This window comes from Mastigoproctus giganteus, chromosome 9 (assembly GCF_048544385.1).
Source record: "Mastigoproctus giganteus isolate SK-2022 chromosome 9, ASM4854438v1, whole genome shotgun sequence".
NCBI lineage: Eukaryota > Metazoa > Arthropoda > Arachnida > Uropygi > Thelyphonidae > Mastigoproctus > Mastigoproctus giganteus.
The window spans coordinates 175,990,797-176,018,454 of record NC_143583.1 but is presented as its reverse complement, the minus strand read 5'-3'; the positions used below and the strand labels follow the sequence as shown (position 1 = coordinate 176,018,454).

Below are 27,658 nucleotides of genomic sequence, written 5' to 3'. Positions count from 1 at the left end.
TTCACAGTGCTTTTGTGAGAGGCATGGGCTATGAGAGTTAAATAAAAATAGTTTATATTTTATTATTTAATTCTTTGTAGTTAAGTGCTAAAAAGAAAAAGTGTCGACAGTATCTGGATGAATATCTAGCTTATGGTTCTACTGAAAGCCCATTTGACTCAAGACAGCCCATATGTCTTGTATAATAGTTATTTTTCAAATGAGGCTATGAAACCATCAAAACTTTTAAATCACTTAAAAAGGAAACATCCTGATAAAGTTGGTAAGCATATCATATATTTTAAAATTTTAAAACGGAATTTTCAGCAACATAAAGTCCAGTTCTTTATCACTGTTATAAAATTGCAGAAATCGCTGCAAAAACTGTAAACAGCAACTGTATGTAGTGCTCATACAGTTACCGAGACTGTTTATACAACCCACATTAGAGACTATAATTTCACAGTGATGCATCAGAATCCTTCCAGCATTTTAAAAGCATTGCCATTGAGCAACGATTCAATTCAAAGACGAATTGATGAGATGTCAATTAACATTGAAGAGCAGCTAATTGACAAACTAAAAATGAGAAAATTTTCTATTCAGATTGATGAATCCACAGTTACTAACAATAAGGCCCTTCTAATGGCATACGTTTGTTATGATGATGAATGTAAATTGCAAGAACAGATGTTTGTAAAATCTATAGAAACCGACTGTACTGGAGCATCCATTTTTGCTGCTGTAAAAACATTGTTTAATGAAAAACAAATACCATTGGAAAATTTGGTATCCTGTGCCACTGATGGTGCTACTTCCATGGTTAGAAGACAAAGGTTTTATAGTCCAAAGGTTTTAAAGGAAGTATGTCCTAGCATTAGCAAAGGCACATGATGCAAGAAAGCAAGCTTATATAGCATCAGCCAAAAAAAAGTTCTTGCAATATCACAGCATCGTGCACCATCATCTAGTTGCAAAAGATATTAGTCCAGTTCTTTATCAGTCTCTCAATATAGTTATTAAAACCATCAATAAAATAAAGTTGTATACCAATTATGATCACCTTTTCAGAAATGTGTTGATAATGAAGAACAGTATGTGATGCTTCTTTTACAAACAGAAGTCAGATGACTTTCTAAAGGAAACTGTTTAAAAAGATATGTAAGCCTTTTTGATACGATAATTAGTTTTTTAGAAAGCGAAGGAGACACAGATTAAGCAAAGGAGATCAGCAAACACAAAAACAACATATACTATATGGCGTGAATTTTTCAAAAACTTAATGAGGTATCACTTCAACTTCAAGGGAAATTAATTACGGTCATAGACTGCAAATGCACATTAAAAGCCTTCACTGAAAAACTGGAAATATTTGAAATTTGAAAAAGGTGGAATGGCTGAGTTATGGGGATCAAAAACAACTACGCTTCTTTATCTGGTCTGAAATGGCCAAAGTACTTCTTTGGTTTCCAACATCTTATATGGTTGAAAGTGTTTTTTTAATTCAGTAAATAAAATAATAACAAAAGAAACAGAATTGATATATGTTCAAGAGGAGACATTAGAATTAAACTTACTAACATCATACTGCTAATAAGCATCAGGCTCATTGAATAAAAAGAGTAGGTATAAAGTATTTTCTTGTTTAAAATTTCATGGGGGGGAGGGAATTAAGAAAAAAAATTGGGGTGGGTTGTGTACGGGGACACAACTGCAATCGTTTAAGGTGTGAATCCGTCTTTTTGTTATTAGAGGAAGGGTAAGATGTAAATGAATAAAGTCTCTGTGGTTATAAGTGAAGTACAATTTTATTTATCAAAGGCTGATGATAGGAGAAGTAAGATACATATGGCATAGTATTTACATCGATGTTTCTTACAAAGGTTAAAGCTATACAAGTGTTGCCCAGAGTAGTGGGCGATGTAGAAATGTACTTGAAGTTGAACTGACGTTGAACTTTTGAATTTTTCTTTCCAATGATATACGTTTCTTACATTTCTGTTCATATTTCCTTTGCAATTTTTTCGACATTATGAAATTTTTCTTCAACTCGGCACACGTATCGGCTTATAACTTTACAAATTTTATTTTATTGGTTTTTATTGCTAAATAATATTGTAGATCCCATTATTCTCTACAAATCGACACCAATTTCAAAGTTCTATCTCTTCGCAATCCAAAGTTACACCGCCCAAACACCGTGCGGTGTCGCCATTTTCAGTGTTCACGCGCAAGCGCTTCCCTTCCCCCATCACCGTTGCACACCCCCACTACCCACAATTTTGGATACGGACATAAACCCTCTATCCAAAAAATTTTAAATCATTAGATTATCTTTTATAGTTTACGAGATATAAGCGCAACAAATCTTGCCATTTTTTTGGTCGCTAGAGTTTTCATAGCGACCCCCCTATACTGGACCAAATTTAAAGACATGTTCGCGTCGAAAAATTGTCTATAAAAGCCCTTTAGGAAGCAACCTTTACAAAGCAAAGGGTGAGAAACACTGAACTAGAGCAACAGGCAGAGGTGAAACTTGCACTGCTTCTGTTGGAACATGCAGCAGTCTGGAAAGCAAGGTGTCTGGGATTTCAGGCCCTGCTGTAGGTCATCATGGAACCAATGAATACATGGGCTGTGTTAGGGTAACTAAGAGTAAGAACACGTGCATGTATACTTGCATGTACACTAATGCTAGGAGCATTATTAATAAATTTGAAATACTTATCAAGTCATCGAATGCAGACATTATAGGAATAGCGGAGATGTGGTATCACTCAGACATAAGTGATGCTGAATTTGAATACGAGGTGTGCAACGTATACAAGAAGGACAGACAGGAGAAGTGGAGGGGTTATGCTCTTAGTTAAGAAGAATATGTGTATTTTAGTGCAATTGCATCATTTATACAGCTAAATATAGATTTAGCAAATTTGCAATAGTGGCATCGTTTAAGTTACATCTCATATTGTGAATACCTTCACAACGAGTTGCCATGAAATTGCACTACTTCGAATAAGTAACGCTTCACCCGACAATGGCACTATTGCAAATTTGCTAAATCTATATTTAGCTGTGTATAAATGATGCAATTGCACTAAAATACACATAGGCTAATCTCTTTCGCAGCTTGAGGCTTTAAGCCCTAATGCATTAGAGTCTTAAGAAGAATATTAAATCTAAGGCATCCAGTTGTCATGAGTGCAATACTGAGTCACTTTGGTGTGATATTAGTATTAGCAATGGCCACATGGCGCAAGGAAGCCTATGGATTATGCTGCACCAGCCACAAAAAAAAAATAATAATAATCTGTAATAAAATAAAATAATAAACTAATAAAAAGAAGAAAATAATAATTAATAAGAGAAAAGGAAATAGACAACCTATGCATTTCCCTCCTCCCATAGGTAATTATCCAGCTGACCTTTGAATTTCCCCAAACTGTCAGCTTCTACCACTCATGTAGGTAACTTATTCCAGTAATTTATAACTCGCTAACTAAAATAAAACTTCCTGCAATCCAGGCTAAACATCTCCCCCCGGTAACCTGAATTTATGGCCCTTAGTTCTAGAATCATAACTATGAAAATCTTGACCTCATTCATTTTGCTTATGACTCTCAGAGCCTTAAACACCTCAATCAAGTCTCCTCTAAGTGAGAGTTGCCTAATTTCCCAAGTTCTGCATGTCCGAAGTCTTTCCTCGTATGGACGTCCTTTTGTCGATTTCACTAGGCAAGTTACCCATCTTTGGACCCTTTTAACAAGCATAATGTCTTTCTTTAGGTGCAGTCTCCAAACTTGAACACAGTATTTCAAGTGTGGTCTAACAATATAATGGGATTATGACATCTTTATCTCTACTAGCAATTGTACGATAAATCATGAATAGGACACCATAGGCCTGCCTTGCAACCAGTCTACAATGCTCGGAGAACTTCATGTCTGACCATATCGTAACCCCCAAATCCCTTTCCTCGACTACCGGCTTTAGTTCAACTCTGCCAAGTGTATAAGTTATTTTGGGGTTACTGTTCACCAGGTGCAATACCTTACACTTTGCTGGATTAAAGCATAGCTGCCATTTTTCTGACCATCCCTGAAGTCTATCTAGGTCACTCTGAAGAAGCTCTGCTTGGCAGTGATCATTAACTACTCTACTAATCTTTACATCATCTGCAAAATTAGACATCACGCCCTCTATCCCTTCATCGATGTCATTTATGAAAATCAAAAATAACAGTGGTCCTAATACTGATCCTTGGCAAACCCCACTTCTTTCATCAACCCAATCTGAGGAATAAGCATTTATTGCAATCCTCTGCCTCCTGCCCTGAAGCCATCCAGCTACCCATCTAAGGATTTTCTCTGTGATTCCAACCTGTTCCAAGTTATAAAGTAACCACTTATGTGGGACTGAGTAAAATGCTTTGCTGAAATCCAAATAAACAATGTTGAAATTATTCCCCAAGTCCAGCTCTTGAGTGACCCTGTCAAAATAGCCAGATCAATTAAACATGATTTTCCCTTTACAAAACCATGCTGAGCATCCTTCAGAATTCCATTTCTGTCTAAATGAACCTGAATTCCACCCTTGATCATTGTCTCCATGATTTTCCCTACTACTGAAGTTACACTAACCGGCCAGTAATTTCCCACTTTACCCTTAAAACCGCCCTTATGTATTGTAGACATACTGGCACTTTTCCAATCCAATGGAATCACTCCCGAGTCCAGTGATGCTCTCATAATTAGCCTCAATGGACTGTATTTGTCAAAAACTTCTTCAAGTTCTCATAAGTTTCAAGTGTACAGAGTGAGCTACTAGAATTGACCCATATTTATTTCCATTGTTGAGCAATGGAATTTGATAAGTCAATAAAAAGTCTCCACTACATACTATTGTAACTAATTCCTAAATATTTCATTAAGGCTTTATATTACTGCAAAACACCATAGAATCATCCTCAGAAAAGTAGGGGACTAGTTCTTTTTCTCTGTACGATAAGAGAAAAGTCCCGTGTGCTAGAAAAATTTTTGACATAAGTCTAGAACAAGAAGTCCTGCAGATTCCTTTGATAAATTTAAAACTCTTACCAGAATATTGAGTACATGCTGTAAAAACAGTTGAGGGATGGATACAATGTCTGCAAGCATGCAGACTTCAGTTTCATCTTCACTTTTAGCACTCTCTGTTGCTACGTTCTCTAATATAAGCAGAGGGCATGAAATAAGCAGGTTTTCTTCGTGTGAGACTGGACTAATGGCAGATGGAATATTAGGATACACAATGCCCTTCATACTCCTTGCATTAACTAAGCAAAAGTAAGAGTCATCACAGTAATTTGTAGGCTCCTGCCAAATCATGGGAATTGCAAATAGCATAGCCTTCTTTTTACCATTTTTCCACAATCTTAATGCTTCAAACACAGGTATGGCAAAATTTATGTGGAGCCCATTATTTATCTTGTTCACCAAGTTTCACTCCGAAATAAGCACACGTTTTTACAAATTCTCTAATACCTTGTGTTTGCTCAAGGACTACATAACTTCCACAAATACAGCAAAATAAGTTCATATTGTTCAAACACTTGCGTGAAGACATTTTACTGCCTTTTCGGCATAAGTTTGACATGATAACCTCAAAAATAAACTGTAAACTGAACTCACACTGATAAACACTGCTGCATGGAGCTCTCAAAGCCAAGAAACAAATGACTGAAGGCAGTGTTGGCAACATGTGAAGATTTCGTTTACAAATTCCCAACACTGACTCCAAATACATTCAATAATACAACTCGTGACATTGACTTAAGTGATTTGTGAAAAAACGACATGACAGAAAAAAAACCGAATAATATTTCTGAAATCAGTGTAAAAAACTGAGGAATGATACCTCTCTGTGTTACCAGGCAATGTTAGGTGGTAGATGACTCTCATCAACCAGTGCAATACTACCACTTTGCTTACTGGAGGCTTGGAACTCACGCTTAGTGTCCAGAGGAAAGCTCCAGCACACCCACCACCTATCTCTTCCATCGTGCAGTATGATCGTTGTCTTTTGAAGCTATGATGGAAATCATGGTGTGATCCAATGTTCCTTACATTTTGAGGGTATATCTCTAACAGAATTTACAGGCCGGCCACCAGGCAGTCCACTGGACTGAACCTAATGGTGACTCTCTAGGAAGCTTCAGGATCAGCTAGTGTATAATCTCACTGCCTCTACTCTGTCAAATAGTGATGACTGGAGGGAGTCCGAATAGTGTGTATGCAGGGAGCTGAGTTTATTCTTAACATGTGTACACCATATCCAAATATTTCATTACTTCATACAGCATGTCTTCAACACTTTTTCTTACTTCTGATTACCCCATGAATTGTCAAACTAATAGAACAAACTTTGAAAAGATCTAAACCTCCCAACCACTTCCTTGTTCATTTTACAAATATGTGTGGTCTCAGTTCTAATCTCAATGATGTACATTTTCACTTACAGTCTACAAAACTTCATGTACTTTTTCTGACAGAATCCCAGTTATCAGTTGATTCTACTACTGCTCATCTCAGTTGTCTGAATTATTCACTGTATGATTCCTTTTGTTTCAAAGGTGGTAGTTGTGCATATGTCCATTCTGATATGCTCTGTCAGAGACTTAGTAATTTGGAATCTCCTCTTTTCGATCTTCTCTTGCTTAAAACCTCTCTACCACATTCTATCAAATTCATCTGTTGCCTCTATCATTCTTCCAGCTCCATTAATCACTTGGAACTCTGACTTCCTCTCTCTGAAACTTGACTTTCTCCAGTATAACTTTCCTAACCATGAGGTAACTTTCCTTGATGATTTTCATGTTCAAAACTCCAGCTGGCTTCCATTTTCTAGTCATATGGACCCAGCTGGTCAAGATGCTGAGACTTTTGCAATTACTAATGATCTCGCACAAATTGTTCATTTACCTACTAGAATACAGTAAACCCCCGCTATTCACGGGGTTACGTTCCTGAGAAATTCGCGAATACCGAAAACGCGAATACTGAGTTATGGCTCCCATAGTAATAAAGGGGTTCCGTTCCAAAGTATGAAATATATAAGAAAAACTAGTCTAAAATTTTGTCTATGTATATATTATATGTACCTTCATAATATGACATGTACATAGACAGTACATAGTGAAATGCAAGCATATAGCATCAAAATGAAAATAAGAAACAATTTAATATTAAATGTAATATTTATTAGAAATTTCAAACCAGCGCCTTTGCTAGCAAAAAAAAACATCCCGCCAGTGCTATCACCAGTTTCGCTAAAGTGTTGATAGAGGAGTTTTGCCTTTTCGCGAATGATGAGTGAACTTAACGGAATTTTATTTCGAGTTCGGTCTTCTAACCACAGATTTAAAGCTTTTTCCATTTTTTCTAATTTAACATCACGAGTTATAGAGCAAATTTTTGAAGCAATTAGCGCGTTTTCACGGACACTACGGCGGATTTTTTCTTCCGATTTCTTGATTGATCGTACCGTTGACTCATTGATTTTATAATGTTTTGCCACTGAGGAGACACTTTCACCATTAGAAATTTTGTCTAATAACTCAATTTTATTCGCTAATGTTATCACCTTCTTTGATATTTTCACATTTCTCTTTTTATTCGTAGCCATATTTTTGTAGGGGTTAGAAAGAACTTGTCCACAATAAAGCCACTTTCTTCCGTTAACACACTCGAAAAAGTCTGTTTTACACTGCAAAACGGTAGATTTATCATTTTTGTAAGCATATCAATTTATAAATTGATAAATTTATTCAGTTTATAATAAATTAAAAGCAAACGATGAAACCTTCCATGACTAACACATACTGAACAAGGATTACCGAGAAACATCCACGCTCGCGATTTTTTCACCCCTCTCTCCCCACCCACTGAGCGCTGTTTTGACCGGGAAAGATAATTTTAGCCACGCCCATGTTTTTTATGGGGGAAAATATTCACGGCGCTTTAAAATTCACATTTTTTCAGGTTTCATTTTATATTAAATCGGCGATCGCGAATACGCGAAACCGCGAATACAGATACCGCGAATAGCGGGGGTTTGCTGTACCAGACAATCCTAACCATGCAGCCAACAAACTTGATATTTTATTCACAAAGTATCCTTCTAAGTACACAGTCGAGGTGAGTGGTCTTCTAGGCACCTCATATCTATCACAACTTGGTGATAGTCTCTTATCCCATGGAGCCTTTCCCTCATGACCTTCTCAACCTCATGTTCTTTGGCATTACAAGAATGCAAAATGGGATGATCTGCGAGATTTCTTTTCCTTGGTCAGATTACTGTTTCAAATCTTCTGATGTCAATGTTTGCTCAGATCGTGTCACTGAAATTATTCTTGTAGGGATGGAATCCTTTATTCCACACTGCACCTTAAAATAAAATCTCGTCCTTTATCTAAACCCAATAAATGTGCTAAAACTGTTCATGAAGAGAATGCTGCATATTGTAATTGGCTTGTTTCCATATCTCCAGGTTCATTTTCTGTCTATACCAGTCACAACAATTTTAAAACAGTTATTAATCAGTCTAAACTAGATTTCAAACAGGCTAAAAGTAGAAAACTTGCTTCTTGTCCGAATGGTAGCTGAGCATTCTGGTCTCTTACCACAGCTATTGGCCACAACTTTTGCCCATCTCTGTTCCCACCTCTGTCAAAACAAGATGTTTCTATTATCACTTCAGCCAATGATAAAGCTGACCTGCTAGCATCCTATTTTGTTTCCAACTCATGTATTGATGATCTTAATAAACCACCTCCCACCATTCCCAGTACACTCCATTCAATCCCTCCTGTGGTCTTACATCAAAAGGATGTCGCAAGGATTTTGATTAATCTTGATGCTAAGAAAGCTCCAGGTCCTGATTTTATTTCTCCACTTGTTCTCAAAATCTGTGCTCCTGGACCTACTCCTGTTCTGTTTTGCCCTTTTTCACTTTATTCCAAAGAAGTTTTTCCTTCTGATTGGAAATTTGCTCATATCCAGCCATTTCCTAAAAAGGGTGACAAATCACTCCCATCCAATTATCGTCCCATTGCAATTACTTCTACTCTTTCTAAAGTAATGGAGAAGTCAATTAACTGCCAACTCTATTAAACTATGTAGAAACCTTCTCTCTGATCAACGATTGGCAATATGGATTCCATCAGTGTCAATCCACTGGCGATATTCTGGCTTATGTTACCCATTTATGGACAAATTAAATGGAACAGTTCGGTGAAACACAAGCAGTTGCCCTTGACATCTCAGAGGCTTTCGATCGTGTTTGGCATAAAGATCTAAATAAGCTTCCATCTTATGGTTTGCAACTGTTTTTAGTAATTGGGTATCCAGTTTTCTCTCTCACTGCTCACTGCCGGTGATGATAGATGGCTCTCTGTCTTCTTAATGCTGGTGTTCCCCAAGGTTCAGTTTTATCCCTGCACTCTTTTCACCTTGTATATTAATAATTTTCTTCCACTGACCAGAAATGCTATCCATAATTTTGCTGATGACAGCGCATTGCATTCCACCTTCCAGTTTGAGAAACCTTATCCTGCTCAAACAGCTTCAACTTCTCGAATAACCACTACCAATTCCTTAAATGCTGATCTCCAGTGGGGCAAAGATAACTTAATTGTTTTTGATCCTTCTAAAACTCAGTCCTGTCTCATATCTAGCAAAAAGAATTCTTCTTCCCCTATGCTTATCTTCAAACACTCCGATTTCTAGGCTATATTGGGAATCTGTATTGGGGATTACCCTGACTTCTAATCTCTCTTGGCATAAGCATATTACAAATATTGCTTCCTCTGCACCTAAAAAACTGGGTTTTCCCTTTTGCTCACTGCATTTTTCTTCAAAACAGCTGTTCATTCTGTACAAATCTCAAATCTGCCCTACCATGGAATATTGTTCCCACATCTGGAGCAGTGCTCCCAAAACCTCTCTCAGGCTTCTAGATTCCATTCGAATGAGGGCAGTTAGGCTAATTAATTACTCATCACAGAATCTCTCTCTCCACTCTCTGTTTGATAGACATTCTGTTTCTGCCACATGTATTTTCTATAGATATTTCCATGAGCAGTTCTTCTGAATTGGCCTCTATAATTCCCACTCTCAATTCCAAAGCAGTCCGAACATATGCCACACCAGTCAACTTCCATTTTCTGGAACAAACTTCCTTCATATTTTTTTCCTGAAAATTAAAATCTAGAGAAGTTCAAGTCTATTGTCAACAAATATCTTCTTTCATCTTCTGAACCTTCAACCCATACGTGGTACTAAGTACTATAGGTTCTAATGTCTCTCATGTCTTGGGTTTTCATAGGGAAAAAAAAAAAAAAGTGTTCTTTCTGTACTGCACCACAGCAACTGCACACTGGCACATCCAGTTTATCAACAGTTAGTAAACAATATGGCACTGATTAGTTAAAGTTATACTTGAAGTATTTTATTATTTACTGTGTGCCCATATTAAAAATGATGAAATGATCACCATCAAACTAGAACTGCGGGCAAAAGAACATTATTATTATTATTATTATTATTATTATTAGCCATATGGTGCAAAGAAGCCTAAGGCTTATGCTGCACCAGCCAAAAAAAAAAAAAAAAATTCCCCGAGTTACCCTGAGATAGAAAGAGTCAAAAAGTAGAAGGGAATCACCAAGAAAGAGAAGAATGATGATATCCAGCTCGGGATCCTGGGTGTGCCAAGCCCATACTCACCAGATGTGTGCCCCTGGGGTGAATCTTTGTCTAAAAACAAGTAGAACAGTTAGCATTAGCAAATGATGCAAGAAAGCAAGCTTATACAGCATTAGTCAAAAAAAAAAAAAAAAAAAAAAGGAAAGAAAAAGACACCTGCCATTTCACCTATTCATTCCATTCAATAGTTTGTCTAGTTCTTCCTTGAATTTATTCAGGCTATCAACCTCCTCAAGAGAATGAAGTTTGTTCCAGCCATCACTCATCCACTGGCTAAAGGCAAACTTCCGCACATCTATTCTGCAACCATCCTTTCTCAATTTGAATTTGTGTCCTCTTGTGTGTGTGTGGTCTAAACAAGAGGAAGAATCTCATCAGCATTGAGTTTGCTCGGGGCAGTCAAAGCCTTAACACCTCACTCAGATAATCTGGCAGGCAGGTGCCTAGTGTCTAGTGCTGCAATTTGTAGAACTGAAGCCTTTCTTGATAAGAGTACCCCTTTGTTCTGCTCACCAATCTTATTGCCCTTCTCATACAGAGAAGGGCAATAAGATTGGTTGTTGCAATAAGGTCTATTTGGATGATCCTACCCCAGACTTAGCTGTTCATTCTAAAATCCGATCAGACAATGAATTTTATGTGTCCTCAACAACCACCACACCTTTTACGTTGGATGAACTGCAGGCTGTCTCGCATAAAGTTAATGTTCAGAAGTGCCCAGGACTAGATCTTGTAGAAAACATTTTTATTATCAGAGTCTTGAAATTAAAACCTTATGTTCTTCTAAACTTATTCAACAGATGCCTTCAGGAATAAACTTTTCCGGAAATTTGGAAGGTCGCTCTTGTTAAGTTGATCAGAAAGCCGGATAAGCCTTCTGGAGTGGCAAGATCGTACAGGCTGATCGCTCTGCTGGCTAATTTGGGTAAACTGCTAGAGCAACTAATGGCCATCAGACTGAATACCCTACTGGCAGAACAGGATCTGCTTTCAAGGAGTCAATATGGGTTCTGTCCCGGATGTTCCTACGAGGATGCTCTTGTGGACTTTGTCTCTTCAGTTCAAAACTCGGTACATAAATATACCCTGGCCGTTTTCATCGACTTCGAGAGCGGCTTCGACTCCCTTTGGTGGGAGAGCGTCCTGGAGCGTCTGCGATCGGCTAGGTGCTCCAACCACCTTTACCTTTTAATCCATAATTACTTTGCCAATAGAACCATAATAGTCAAGACTAAACATAGCCAAGTATCCAGATTAGTATCTAGAGGGTGCCCACAGGGCTCTATATTGGGTCCTTTTACATGGAACATGGTGCTGCAGCAGTGGCTCTCCTGATCTTTCGATAACATCAAAATAATAGCGTATGCAGACGATCTCTTTGGCGCTTCCTTAGCCAGGTGGGAAGGAGCAGCAGCAGTGCGTAGCACACGCTTCTTGATTAGACCAGGGTTCGAGCCTGTCACCACCAAATACGGAGGATGCAAAAGGTCAGGGAATGACCACCGCATATCCTGGAGCAATATGGCCTTAGTTGCTAATGCTCCTAAAAACCAAATAACAAACAAACAAACAAGCAGACGATCTCACCATCTTGGTAAATGGTAACTCTAGGGCCGATCTTGAAACAAATGCAAATTTTGTTCTCCGGGATCTCTACGATTGGACAGTGGCCAATAAGCTTAAAATCAGCTTGTCAAAAACAAATATGATGATTCTTGGATCAAAGTTGGATATCTCTCGTCCTCCGTTGGTCAAGATCAACAACATTCGTCTCCCCATAGTTAAAGAATACGAGGTTCTAGGAGTGGCAATTGATTCCAGTCTCAATTTTATTCCTCACTTGACAAACTTATCATCTAAAATACGTAGATTTACTGGTGCAATTGTTAGGGTGTCCCGTGTTGAATGGGGGTTCTCCAGAAAAACTTGAAGGATCTATTACAATGCAGTTTTCCTCCCTCTAATCACGTATGCTGCAGGTGCATGGTTTCACATGGTTTCACGGCTCAAACACTTCAAAGCAAAACTCACCTCATTGCAGAGAACCATCTTGCAGTGTTTAGTTAAGGCATGCAGGACAGTCTCGACACAAGCTCTGCAAGTACTAGCCAGAACATTACCTTTAGACTTGCAAGTTACTTATAGAGGATTTTTATACAGACTGAAAAAGCAGACTGAGACTGAATTTCTTGAAATAACCATCAACCTTCAAGATGATGCTAAAAGAGAAAGAAGGAGACTGTGGAACGAGTTAGTTAACATCTGGCAGTCTCGATGGGATACAGCTCCCGTTGGTGCAAAAACAAGAAAATTTATACCACAAGTTTCATTTCTCCTTGATAAACATGTTCGATTGTGGTTCTGCATGGACATATTCACGTCCTACCTGTTGACAGGACATGGATCGATGAACCAGAGTCTTTTTAGATTCAATTTATCACAAACGGACCTCTGTTTGTGTGGATCACCAGAGAGTTGGGATCACATCTTGTTTCATTGCTCCCTGTATGACGATCTCAGACTTCCTCTTCATGCACTTACTAATTTTCAACCAGGACAGGAGTCGTCTCTGCTTCAAAGCTCAGAGTCATATCAGATTCTTCAGGATTTCAGTCAAGGCGTATTTCTTCAAAGGCGTTCAGTGTCGACAGATCTCAACAGAATACAGCACAATGGTCCTGCTGATGCATAGCTGGTTAGATTTTTTTTAGTAGCATCACTTTCCTTCTTTTATGTATTTATTTTTTATTATAAATTTTTTTTTTCCTGCTTACTAATTTATTTCTTTTTTTTTTTTTTTATTGTTTACTTGACTTTTTTTAATTGACTTTTTTTTTTTTTTTTTTTTAGCAGCACCACTACTTCCATTTTACTTATTTTTTTTTTGATTTATTTTATTTTATTTATATTTATTTTTTTATTATTTATTTATTTATTTTTATAAATGTTTTATTTTATTAATTTCTGTTCCATATCCAGCACCATGGGTGATCTTTTTTTTTTTTTTTTTCTGGAATGGGCCCCCAGAGGATCCAGGCCTACCTTCTGACAACATCAGGTGGGTCAGAGTCTCTCTTGAGACAGTACATGCTTTACATGGACTGGCCCACCTTCCCGTGGTGTGGACGAGTACCCAGAATCATCTGTCCGGGTGACTGATGCGTCTGGGTAGCCAAGCGGCCAGAACAGAACAACAGAACACACGCATAACACACACAAACCGACGTCACACACATATCTGGCCTATTTGTAGTGATACTGTTCTTCACAGAGATACGAGGCGGAGTTGAACAAACGTTCTAGGAGCCACCCTTTACAGGTACACACATGCCCTTCTCTGTACCCCTTTCCGCAACTCCTCATCCTTCCTAAAATGAGGCCTCCAGACCTGTATGCAGTACTCAAGGTGTTGCCTGACCACTGCCTTATACCAGGGGTGGCCAACTTAATTTGTGATGTGATCTTTTTTCCTTCAAAATGTGCTGTGATCTACCATCTCAAAAATTTCATTGCAGAAGGTTAAAAAAGTTAATCAACACATATTGAAAAATGTTGTCTATAAATTTTAAAATTCAATACAATTCAGAATTTTTATTTTAAATTAATACGTATTTAAAATTTTAATTTATGCGAAGTTTGTGTTTTTATGTCATCTGCCAAGCTTTCAAAATCGGATATATTAGCATTAGCATTAGTAGAAGCATATGATTCAAGAAAGCAAGCTTATGCAGCATCAGCCAAGAAAAAAAAAACCACTCCCATTTCAACCCTCCATTCATTCGAAATAACTGTCCAGCTGAGCCTTAAATTTATTTAGGCTATCAACTTCCACAACAAGGGATGGAAGTCTGTTCCACCAACCAACTACCTGCTGGCTAAAGGCAAATTTCTGCACATCTATCCTACATCTGTCTTTCCTCAATTTGAATTTATGCCCTCTCAGGTGATTATTCTGAGCAAGAGGAAGAATCCCATTGGCATGCCCAAAACATTCAATTCTTTATACACCTCTATCAGATCACCTTGCCAGGGCCTAGTCTCCAGACACTGTAATTTGCAAAACTTAAACCTTTCTTCGTAAGAGCAACCCTTTGTTCCATTCACTAATCTTGTTGCCCTTCTCTGTACTCGTTCCAGCAGCTCTACATCCTTCTTGAAATGAGGCTTCCAGACCTGTATACAGTACTCAAGGTGTGGCCTGACCATTGCCTTATACAAGGGAATAATCACCTCCTTATCCCTGCTATAAAAATTCCTGTATCTCATTGACAAGACACCATGAGCTACTCTTGCAGCCCGTCTGCACTCCTCAGAAAACTTCATATCTGCCTGCACAATTACCACCAGGGCCGTTTCATTTTCTACCACTGTCAGTGTAGTACCACAGAGTTGATACGTTGCTCTGGGGTTACGGTTTCCCATATGTAGTACTTTACATTTGTCAATGTTAAACTTCATTTGCCACGTCTCAGCCCATCTGCTCAACCTTTCCAGATCCTGTTGCAGCAGTGTACTGTCATTAGTGTCATTAACAACCCTGCCAACCTTCGTATCGTCTGCAAACTTGGACATTAAGCCTGATATACCATCATCAATATCATTTATAAATACAGAAAACAACAATGGACCCAACACTGAACCCTGAGGGACTCCATTAATGACATTAGTCCACGATGAGCAGTGTCCATTGTTTACCACTCTGTCTTCTCCCCTTCAATCATCCCTTTATCCATAGCAGCAATCTGCCTCCAATGCCACACTGCTCCAATTTGCGCAGCAGTCTTCCATGTGCAACAGTATCAAAAGCCTTTCTAAGATCCAAATCTATAATATCAAAGTTATTCCCTGCATCCAGTTCTTTTGTGACTGCATCATAGTATCCAATCAAATTGGTCACGCAAGACTTTCCCTTAACAAAACCATGCTGTGTCCAAGCTATAACTGAAGTCTTGTCTAGCTGATCCTGCAGTGCTTCTTTAACCAGTGCCTCCATTAATTTTCCTGGAACAGAAGTTAAACTCACAGGTCTATAATTACTTGTGTCAGTCTTTGATGCTCCTTTGTGAATTGGGGTCACATTTGCACATCTCCAGTCTATGGGTACCTCCCCTGAGTCCAAAGAAGCTCTCATAATTATGGCTAGGGGTTTGCTTACTTCCTTTGCTGCCTCCTTTAATATAACTGGATAGATCCCATCTACCCCGGGTGCCTTTTTTATGTTTATCATCAATAATTTCTCCTCCACTTTCCTTTAGATATTACAAAATGATTTTGTAATAACTGAGCGGAAAGTGGAGGAGAAATTCTCCTCCACTTTCCTCTAGCTCGCTGCCAGTAAAAACTCTAGCTCACTGCCAGAGTTTACTTCATCTCTGGCATTCCCCTTCCTGAATAACTCCTCATGTGAATGTAGATGCAAAATACTCATTTAAGTTGTTAGCCACCTGAGCAGGATCCTCAACTGTTGAACCATCAACATCCAGTGGACCAATCTGATTCATCCCTTTCCTTCTAGAGTTTACATAGGTAAAGAACTCTTTTCTGTTTTTCTTTGCATCCTTTGCCAAGGATTTCTTATAATCTGCCTTTGCCTGACTAATCTCCTTTGTGACTTGGTTACAGACCAGCTTCATAGTCTTCCATGTCACCCATTAATTTATATGTATCCCATGCATTTTTCTTCTCTGCCATATGTCTCATTAGTTCATCTGACATCCATTTAGGCCTAAACCTTGAACAATATTTCTTAGTTGGTATGTAAAGCCTAGTAGCTTCCAAGATAAGTTCTTTAAATGCTTCCCATTTTGAATTTGCTGTTGGTAACATCATCAGTTGGTCCCACTGTATAGAATTTAAACTGTCTCAGACCATCGTAGTCACCTTTACGAAAGCAAAAACTCTTCCCTTTACCCCTGATGGTAGTTACTTCTTTGAGTAAATCCCACTTCAACATACTGTGATCACTGCCACCTGATGGTTCCTTTACCTGCAGATTCTTAATGCAAATTCTTAATATACTGTGATAAAGCCAACCATAAAGAATCTTGTATGCAAGTCCGTAAGAGCACAGCGATTCTTCGTCTTTGTTTGTTTCAAATACGAAAAGGCCGATTCACATAGATATGTGGAACCAAAACAGGAATTTAAAAGTTCACTGCATTTTTTTTACATTTGGGTACTTTTCTCGGCAAACATATTTCCAAAACTCTTTTTCTGATGATCTGGCTTTTAGGAAGATATCGTTTCACAATGTAATAATTTTATTTTCAAGTAATATTTTCTCCATGTGAAAAATTGCAGCGATTTTTTCTTCAATTTGTTTCGTATCTAAGTCGACATTAAATGGATAAGAAATATATTGAATATTGTCTTCAATTGTTTTAAAATTACTGAATCTGGTTTCAAAATCAACCACAACATTCTCAATTTTAGAAACATATTTCTCACTATTAAATTCAAAAACAGGATATTTTTGCAAATGATCTTGCATATTTGCAAAATGGTCGAATTTTGTTTCTTTGAGATCCTTAGCCATTGCCAAAAATTGATATTTATATGCAGAAATGCTACTAATCATGTCACCAACATTTTTATTTTTTCCTTATAATTCCAAATTCAGATCACTTAATTTACTGGTAAAATCTGCCAAAAAAGCCAGATCACACAATCGCTCCGTATCTCGTAGCTGCTGATAATCATCTCCACTTTGATCAACAAATTTTTTAATTTTATTCAGCAAATTTCGAAATCTCTGTAGAAACTTACTCCGACTCAGCCACCTCACACCTGTGTGTAATATCAGATATGGTTCTTTTTCATCAAGTTTCATTTGAAAAGCTTCCTTTGAAGAGATTGTCCTCTGATGGAATTCACGATTTTGAAAGCTATGTCCATAACACTTTTAGTATTTAATCTTTTGCTGGCTAACACTTGTTGGTGGATGATACAGTGGTAACTCAAAAAATCTGGGAATTCATCATCCTTTTGGCACAATGCAATGAATCCATTAAGATGCCTCGTCATTGCTTTAGCACCATCTGTTGTTACTGATACGAGCTTAAATAGTGGTAATTTAATTTTTCCAATAAAATGTTTGAATAAGTTAAAGATATCGAGACCTCTAGTTCTTTCTTCCAGTTCTTTCTCACTAGTGGCAGAATCATCAAAAACCGTACAAATAAAAATGAGCAACTGAGCTGTATCACTGACATCTGAAGATTCATCCAGTTGTAAAGAAAAGGATACGCGATTAGCAATATGAGCACGCAATTGTTCGCTCACATTTTTACTCATTTTTTCGATGCGTTGCATCACAGTATTTCAAGATAATTGCAGATCCTGAAGAGCACTTTTAATTTCAATTTTGTTCTTAAAATTTTCAAAAAGAGAATCTGTTATTTCTAAAAATCTGTCTTTGATGAATTGACCATCAGAAAATGATTTGCATTATTTTGCAAGACGATGACTCACTTTAAATGCTGCTACAGTTACTGCTTTAGATTGTAATTAAATGTCACGAAGAAATTTTATTGCGTGAATAATCTGGATTTAAATTCTTCTAATTCGCCGGAAAATCCAATTGGTATTTACCATGGAGTGCGCTGAAGTGCCTTTCTAAATTTCCTTTTTTGGGTATAACCATGGAAGCATTGCAAATCAAACAGCTACATTTTTCTTTCACCATTACAAAAAAGTATTCTAGTTCCCACTCTTTATGAAAATGATACGTTTTACTCTTTTTCGTAGTATTCATTTTAAATTAAAACGTATTAAATTAACATATACATACTGTCCAGTTATTAAATCAGCAAAAGCAATGCTTACTGATTAAAACACTTTGCGTTGCACGAACCGGATAAATATTCTGTCTGAACACCTAACCTAGGATAATTGATGAAGAGGATTCCCGAATGAAGAAGTTGTTTCCAAAGTAACTGGACAAACACACCACCATTATTGCTCTGTTTGGTTATATCCTTATAAGAATCAGTTTTGAATGCCTTTGTGACATTTCTCTAATGCTATTTCTGGAGGTTACGACCATAAAACAATAAAAACAATTTGCACTTTCCGGTATATTGGACTTTTCTGTTAGTGCAATCTAATTATAAATGGATAGTAAACTCAATCTTATTGCATTTTCAATAATACCAACAGCTGGAATTCTGTGGTATTTTACGTTATTATGGTGAAATGTGTTTCTCCTTCATTGAAATCTTCAATCATGCAAAAAAAATAAATAAATAAATAAATTTTCAAAATCTGCTCTTCATTCCTATTTTTGAACCTGACTGCGCAAATCGAGGGATGACTGTATATTTAAAATTCGTCGTGATCGACCGAAATTAAAGCCGTGATTGACTGGTGGTTCGCAATCAACTCATTGGCCACCCCTGCATTATACAAAGGGATAATCCTCCTTATCCCTGATAGCAAAATTCCTGTATAATGTAGACAAAACCCCATGAGCTGTCCTAGCAGCCTTTCTGCAATGTTCAATATCTGACTGCTCAATTACCCCAGGTCTTTTTCATTTTCCACTACCAAGGTGTAGTACCACATAGTTAGTACGTTACTCTGAGGTTACCACTACCCATATGGTACTTTGCATTTATCAACATTAAACTTCAATTTCCATATCTCAGCCAATTGGCCTAACTTTTCTAGATCCTATTCCAGTGGCATACTGTCATTAACCACCTTTCCAACCTTTGTATCATCTGCAAACTTGGACATTAAGCTTGATATGCCTTCATCAATATCATTAATAAATATAGAAAACAACAATGGGCCCGACACCGAACCTGGGGGACTCCAATAATAACATTAGTCCATGAAATGCAATGTCCATTGATTATCACTCTGTCTTCTCCCACTCAACCATCCCTTTATCCATAGCAGCAACTTGTCTTTAATGCCACAGTGCTCCAGTTTGTACAGCAGTTTTTTTACATGCAACAGTATCAAAAGCTTTCCTGAAATCCAAGTATATGACATCAAAATTATTTTTTGCATCCAGTTCCTTTGTGACCACATCATAGTAACAAATAAAATTGGTCAAACAAGATATCCCCTTAACAAACACATGCTGTGTTTGAAGTATAATTACAGCCTTGTCTAGATGATCCTTCTTTTAGCAGTGACTCCAATATTTTCCCTGGAACAAAAACTAAACTAACAGATCTGTAATTAACTTCTGTTACCCTTTATGAATTGGGGATGCATTCACACATCTCCAGTCCATGGGGACCTTCCCTAAATCCAAGGATGCTCTCGTAGTTACGGCTAAGGGTTTTCTTACTTCCTTCATTGCCTTCCTTAATATAATTGGATAGATTTGATCTGCCACAGGTGCATTTATGTTCAACATTATATGTATTATATCGTTTATCATGTAGGTATAGCATTGAAGTATTAAATGAAATGGTGACTTTAATTGCACTGTAACTGAAAAACATAAACTGAATCAAAAAAATGCATCAAGGTTGAATAACACAGACCTGTTTTTTTAAATATTATATATAATATTTACAAAATATTTTTTTAAAAAACCTTTTTTTATAATTATTATGTTATATACCCAAAATCCATATCTCAATTTGAAAATGTTAAGTGTGCTCCATTTTGGATTTCAAAAATTCAGCCACCCTGTGTATGCATAGTCTGTGGATAATACTCTTGAAGATCTCCGGTCCCAAATTTCACCACACTGAAGTGCATGTTGAGCAGATTCAAATTTTACTGTATTTGACATCTATGTGTTCTGCTATTCTTATATCACGTCTCCTATAGGACTTACCTATGCAAACCCCTCCATACCTACATCTGATTTTTATACTTGACCTCTGCAGTTAATTGTTACAATTCTGAATGTTTTACCATTTGTTTTATTGATCTATAATCTATTTTGCCATTTGTTTTATTGATCTATAGCATGAATTCGTGACCTTAAGTCCCCCTCCCCACACTGCTGTTGTTTTTGCAAACTTTGTTTACATTGTTTGTGATTTTATTGCTCATTAAACTTGCAAACAAACTCTTTCAGGAAGCTATAATAAAGTTTCCTGTGGGTTGCAAATAATAAACAATTTTGTATGCAAGCAAAAAGAAAAAATAAAACCTACCAGTAAAGTGACCATAAATTGCTCAAAATTATGAAACTTTCACATTCTTTCCTGATCAAAATTAACATGGGACAAATAGGACAAATGAAATTAACATGGGCCAATTAAATTCAAATTGAGGAAAGACAGTTGTAGAATGGATGTGCAGAAATTTGCCTTTAGCCAGTGGGTGGTTGATTACTGGAACAAGCTTCCATCTGTCATAGAAGTGGACAGCTTAAAAAAACTCAAGGCAGAACTAAACAAACATTTGAAGCGAATCTTTTTGGCTGATGCTAAATAATAAAACCCACAATTTTTTAATTTTTAAATGCTAATTATATTTTAATGAAATTTTTTTTATTTAATTATACACATTTTAATCTTATTTTCTATTTTAATGAAATTTTATTTTTTTATTTAATTATACACATTTTAATCTTATTTTCTATTTTAATGAAATTTTATTTAATTATACATATTTTAATCTTATTTTCTATTTTAATGAAATATTTTAATAAAATTTTAAATTATTTTTGAATTTATAAAAAAATTAGCTTTGGTTTCAAAAACTAAAGGTTCAAATAGCTATTTAAGCCTCTTTTTTCACCAATCTGATTTACTCAGAGCTCAATATCAAATAAAAATATCAATAAAGAAAGACAAACCTATAATACCACTTAAGGGTCCAGAATAACAGTCTAGTAGACTGGATCTTTATGGCCACTACAGAATGTTCTGCTTGATTACTGATGGTAAGAGCTGACAAGGCTCTGCTGGTTTAATGATAGTGACTGTGGCCATAAGGGTTTGGTAAAAAGGTACAAGGAGTTTGGCATTATGCTAACACTAATCACAAAATCTTTCATTTGTGTCTGTTATTTCTGTGAAGCATGATTATCCATTTCGTGATTATCCCATTATCCAATCATGAAATTTTTTTATTATTAAAATTAACTGTTTCCGATGAATTTTTCCTTATTTGCACATTAGAAACAATTTTGCTTGTCATAATTGAGTTCAATTATAATTACAGAGTAGTAATTATCTACTCTAATGCAGAGACAGTTGATAGAACTGTCCAATCACAGAAAGCAAACAGAACTTTTATTTCCATTCAATATCTAAGCTAATAAATTTGATCTTCAACTGCATTATTAATTTACACAGCTTAAGACTGCTACTTACTTTACAGTTTCAACCAATCTGGTGATGGTATCTGGCATAAACATCCCATGCAAATGGGTTATTAAAAATTGATCTTTTATTTCATGTGGATCTGGACAAACAAATGTATTGACAAATTCATCTTTGTCACCCCTGAAAATCAAAAAAGTAATCAATTTAAATAATTAATAATATGGTAATACCAATCTATATATTTAATACCCTAACAAAAATATTCAGATAACGTTTCAATATACTGAAGAGAGTGAAAAAGCGTATGAGAAGCAGGAACAGATTTAAAAGTGTGCAAGCAATAACAGAGATCACAATCAGAATGAGTTGCAAGTATCTCCCAAACAATCAGAAAACTGCTAGTTTGGGAGATACACAGACTAACGGTTTAACAACAGCCACAAGCAGAGGTAAAATTGATTCTGTTGCAGATTTTCCCAGTTTAAAGCAAAATTTGATATTCGTTCTTTGCTCCCTGAAAAATTGTGTGTGACAGGGAACATTAATGCTACTAATGAACATGGTTGTTACTTGCAACCTGTCAGCTTACTGGACACAATCTCTGTACCACCATCTGTTGAAGGAAGTTTGAGCTACAACATACCACTTCCATTTATTTTCAAACTCATCGAGCATAGCTACAATAGCACCATTCCAGGAACTTTACCAATATACCTCGTGTATGTATATATATTACATACTATTCACTTCAAATTTGGTGTACTTCACAGCATGTAAAATTTTAAACTACATTTCTTGCTTCCTGAAGTTTAATGGCAATCTGAAAAAGTTTTTATTTTCCTGTCTTCACTATGTGAAAACAATAATAAATCTTTCAAAAACAGCTAGGGTAAGACTACATGTTTATTGATCTAGTGGGAGAGTAAAAACAACTGATGGAAAATTATAAATAAACATGTAATTTGAAATTCTGTGGCAGATCACCTGACTGGTTCTCACCCTAATCACTCAGCTAAAACCATAAAAAATCACTTAAAGATGATTACAGAAAAAGTTTGTATATACAGGGTGTCTCAAAAATATTGGTACAAACGTTTAGGGGAGGTAGGTAACATCTAAAGGAATGTGAATCGCATAGGAACCCATAACCGGAAACGTCACGGGAAAGTAGTAGCAGAGGCACAAGAAGCAGAAATGACACAAGACAGTAATTAGTGGTAAACATTTATTTCACATAATATTAACAATGGAGTACGAGATGGATGCATTTCGTGATGTTACGACAGATGATCGAAGGTTCCACCATGAGACGCAATGCATGCGTGACACCGACGCAGCATGGACTGGCAGACACGGTCAAACACACCTGGAGTTTCTTTGACAGTAGCAGCAGCGCAGACGAGTCTCGCCACAAGATTCATTTCCGTCTCTACAGGCGATTCATACACGATAGATTTGAGGGTCCCACAGAAAGAAATCAAGGCTCAATAAATCAGGTGAGCATGGGGGGGGGGGCCAGGCAACGGGTCCACCACGGCCATCCATCGACACCCAAAACGCCTGTTCAAATGGTCATGAACACACCTTCCATAATGGGCAGGCGCCCCGTCATGTTGAAACCAAATGTTGCATCTCACATTTGCTAGAACATCATCAAGTAATCCTGGTAGAACTTGTTCAAGAAAGATCCAATATTTAGCGGAGTTCATGCGGGATGGTAACAGGTATGGGCCGACTAAGCAGTCACCAACCATACCTGCCCACACATTTATTGCAAAGCGATGCTGTGCCGCATGGGGGCGCACACCGTGCTGGTTGTCGTGAGCCCACACATGAGCATTGTGCTCATTGAATAAGCCTTCCCAAGTGAAATAAGCCTCATCCGTGACCAAAACATAGGCTGGAAAATTCAAGTCTTGAACACTTTCTTGGAGAAACCACTGTGCAAAAGCCACACGTGCAGGATGATCTTGGGGGAGCAGTAACTGAACCCTTTGGGGATGAAAGGGGTGTAAGGAATCATCATGCCAGACACACTGTACACTGCGAGACACTCCTAAGGCAGAGGCAATGGCATGTGTGCTGGTAGTAGAATTATTCTGGACGGCATTCAACACACTTTCTTCCATGGTGGGAGTACACGTCGAACGTGGTCTGCCCGTACTACTCCTGTTACCTCTAAATGACCCATAATCGCACAAATTTTGATGCACACATGCAAACAAACGGTTGTCTGGTACATGTCTGTCTGGGAAGCATTCTCCATAAATTCGTTGAGTGCCTCGTCCATTGCACTCTGCTAATCCATACACTAGGTGCACGTCTGCCAGCTCACAGTTCGTATATCGATGCATGCTCTTCGTGCGGCGACTACTGCTTGAATGAGTAAACCAGAAATTTCCCTCTCGCGAACTGATAAACAGCGCCGGGTACCGACTTACGGTGACATTTCCGGTTATGGGTTCCTATGCGATTCACATTCCTGTAGATGTTACCTACCTCCCCTAAACGTTTGTACCAATATTTTTGAGACACCCTGTATTTAGGAAAGCAAAAAAAAAAATTCGGATTTTTAATCTCTTATTAATGATTAATATGGAATCATTATTTTAAAGGGTTACCTTTCAGGTTAGCACTGAGTTAACAAGCACAGAACAGTGCAAATGGTTGACGTGAGTGACTAGTATAATGCTAAGCACATCTGGTATACTATAAGAACTGGGAAAACAAAAATAACAGTTGGAGTATATTACAGGCCAAATAACTGTGACCAGTATAATGAATGAATATATAGACAAATAGAGTGGGCCAGTAATTCTGAATGTCTCGTAACGGATGGATTTTCACTTTCTATATACTGACTGGAACTTGTGGGTTGATCACGCACACAAAAGCAGAAATGTCTAAATTTACTGGATGACTTTTTCTATGTAAGATAAGCAACAATAGAAAGCAATACTCTTGATCTGATTATCAACAGTCACACTTCATGCAGTAACCACCAGATGGAAGTGATTACAGTGGATTGATGTGGGATGTACTTAAAAATACAACTGTCAAGAGTTGGGCCAGTTTTTTTAAAGGATAAATATAAGCTCAGTCGCCTAATGTGCTTTTTTCCTCCTTCTAAAATCAATCTGTAACCACACATCAAATCATCCAATTTTATTTTGAATGTGCGCTTTTTTCAATGTGTGGATCTATGTAAAATACCATTTTTGACAAAACTTTAAAACTTCCATTTATTATTTTAATATTTAATGCTTTCAGGTTTTTTTTTTATGAAACACTACTATCTTTGTACTCGATATTCACAAAATGGGCAGTAAGAACATGTATACAGTCGGACCTCTCTTTAATGGACTTCCATACAGCAAATTTTTTTGATTTCCCCTTGGTCATTACATTGAAAATAGTTTCCATATAACAAAGAAAATTTCATATAATTAGAGAAGGATGTTACATGGTTGTTTTCCATTAATATTATTATTATATTTAATACCACTCTTACACCATGTGAAATTAATAATATAGCTTATTAAGCTATTCCCCTAAAGTACTATACATTAAGGTAACGTTTCAGGTATCTTACCGATACCCATCATCAGACTGTGCTGTCATGGAACGAAAATAGAAAGGGTTACAAATTTGAATACAATTACTGATATTACAATTATGAATATTATGATTTTCAATTGCCATATTTATAATTAAAATTTGCAAATAAACAATCCTAAGTCTGGATACTGTTAACAATAAAAACCAGAAATCAGATTAGATAAACACAAAGAGATTAAATTCTTACCTGCTGACAGTTTCCTCCTGTCTAAGCTCCCAGAAACCTGATGTGCATACAGGCAAGAGGTGCCGCCAGCAGTTAATTTATAAGTGAAAGATTAATTCCAATAATCAATAGAATTGTGCCAGTTTTCTATCCTAGAACCAGGATTTCACTACAAAAGTACCCTTGATCTAGGATAGAAAACTAGAACATATTCTAAGTTGGGATATTTCAACAATATCCAAACTTAGAATTATATATTTGTGAATTGTAATTGTAAATATAGCAATTGTAAATCATAATATTCATAATTGTAATATTGGTAATTATATTCAAATTTGTAGCCCTTTCTATTTTTGTTCCCCCAACAGTATGGTCTGATGATGGGTATCGGTAAGATACCTGAAACATTACCTTAATGTATTTAGGCTTAATGATAATAGTTTAGGCGAATAGCTTAATAAACTATATTATTAATTTAACGTTGTGTAAGAGTGGTATTAAATATAATAATATTCTTAAGAAGAAAATTTCCATATAACAAACTGATTTCAAGAGAACTGGTTATGCATTGTTTGCACCTCTGGACTTTATGAATAGAGCTGATTCTGGTAGAAAGCATGAATTAAGAGCTAAACAGATTAAGAATTGAGAACTAAAACATTCCATAATTTAGTGGTGCCAGTAAAACCTATACCACTGCCTCTATTGTGCTGAGAAGTTGCACTGGTCAACTGCAATCTATGTGTCCACAGTCACTGGCAAAGATTAACCTGATGCAGATATTGGCTCTGATCAACCTGTTTTCTACTGTAAGCAGTTTAGAGAATTCGAAGAGAGTAATTTTCCTTTATCCTGGAAATTCATCTATTGTTTTGTAGAAATTAGTCATCCACACTTTCACTAAATTTCACCTGTCTATGTTTACATGGTAGGTACAAGTGGTCCCTGAAATATTTTGTTTTAGCTACTATGCAAGTAACTTTACAATGCTTTAAAGCGATTTCTTTTTTTTTTTAAAAAATTGCTTTAAAATTTGGTATCCCTGCCAGTATTGTGTCAACTGTTCTGAAAAACCATGTTTTGATTCTCGACCAGTTTGAGGAAACAGGACTCAGTCAGAAGCGTGTGAAATTATGTCTGTATGAAGATGTAGATGAAGCCATTTTAAAAAAGTGGGTGGAGTTGATTCGAGACCAAAACATCTGATAACAGTGCCATTAATAAAAGAAAAGGCTATGGAGTATGCATCTTTTCTGAGGTATAAAATGTTCCAAGCCAGTTCTGGCTGGCTGGCTGGACAAATTTGAAAAGTGCCATGGCTTACTCGAAAAAGTTATTTCTGGTGAAATTGCAGTTGTAATTGAAGAAGACCCATTGGAAAGAAACAGCTTTGAAAAAAATTATAGAGAACTACAAACCCAAAAACATATTCAACATTGATGAAACAGATCTATTTTTTTTAAATGTTTGCCAAAAAAAGACACTGACTTTTTAAAGTGATAAATGTTTAGGTGGTAAAAATTGTAAGGAGAGAATTAGTCTTGGTTGGTGCAAATATGAATGGTAATAAAAAACTGAAGCTTTTGGTAATAGGCAAAAGTAAACAACCCTGATGTTTCAAAGCAGTAAAGTCATTAGAGATGGACTACAACTATAACAAAAAATCTTGAATGACAAGTGAAATTTTTGAACAGTGAGTTTAAAAATTTCACTTGTAAAATTTTCATTGGTAAAATACAGTTTTGGGTTTGAGGCTTTAATATCTGGCCACCATTCATTTTATACTTTCTAGGCACACTGATAGTATAAAGAACACAATTTTTTTAAAAAAAGTAATCAAATTGAATGCACAGCACACGGGCATACATTCAATTTGGTTAAAACAAGCGTTCACCTCATTTATCAGATG

At 36.7% G+C, this 27,658-nt stretch overlaps 1 protein-coding gene across 1 annotated transcript in view; it reads right to left on the bottom strand.

Annotated features, from left to right (window-relative positions):
- LOC150080902 (ribonuclease P protein subunit p40-like) overlaps positions 1-27,658 on the bottom strand; it is a 105,478-nt gene that overhangs the window by 15,599 nt on the left and 62,221 nt on the right. Inside the window, exon 7 of the mRNA XM_090380848.1 lies at positions 22,014-22,145. Coding sequence (XP_090236974.1) covers positions 22,014-22,145 — 132 coding nt within the window. The remainder of the gene's footprint in view (positions 1-22,013; positions 22,146-27,658) is intronic.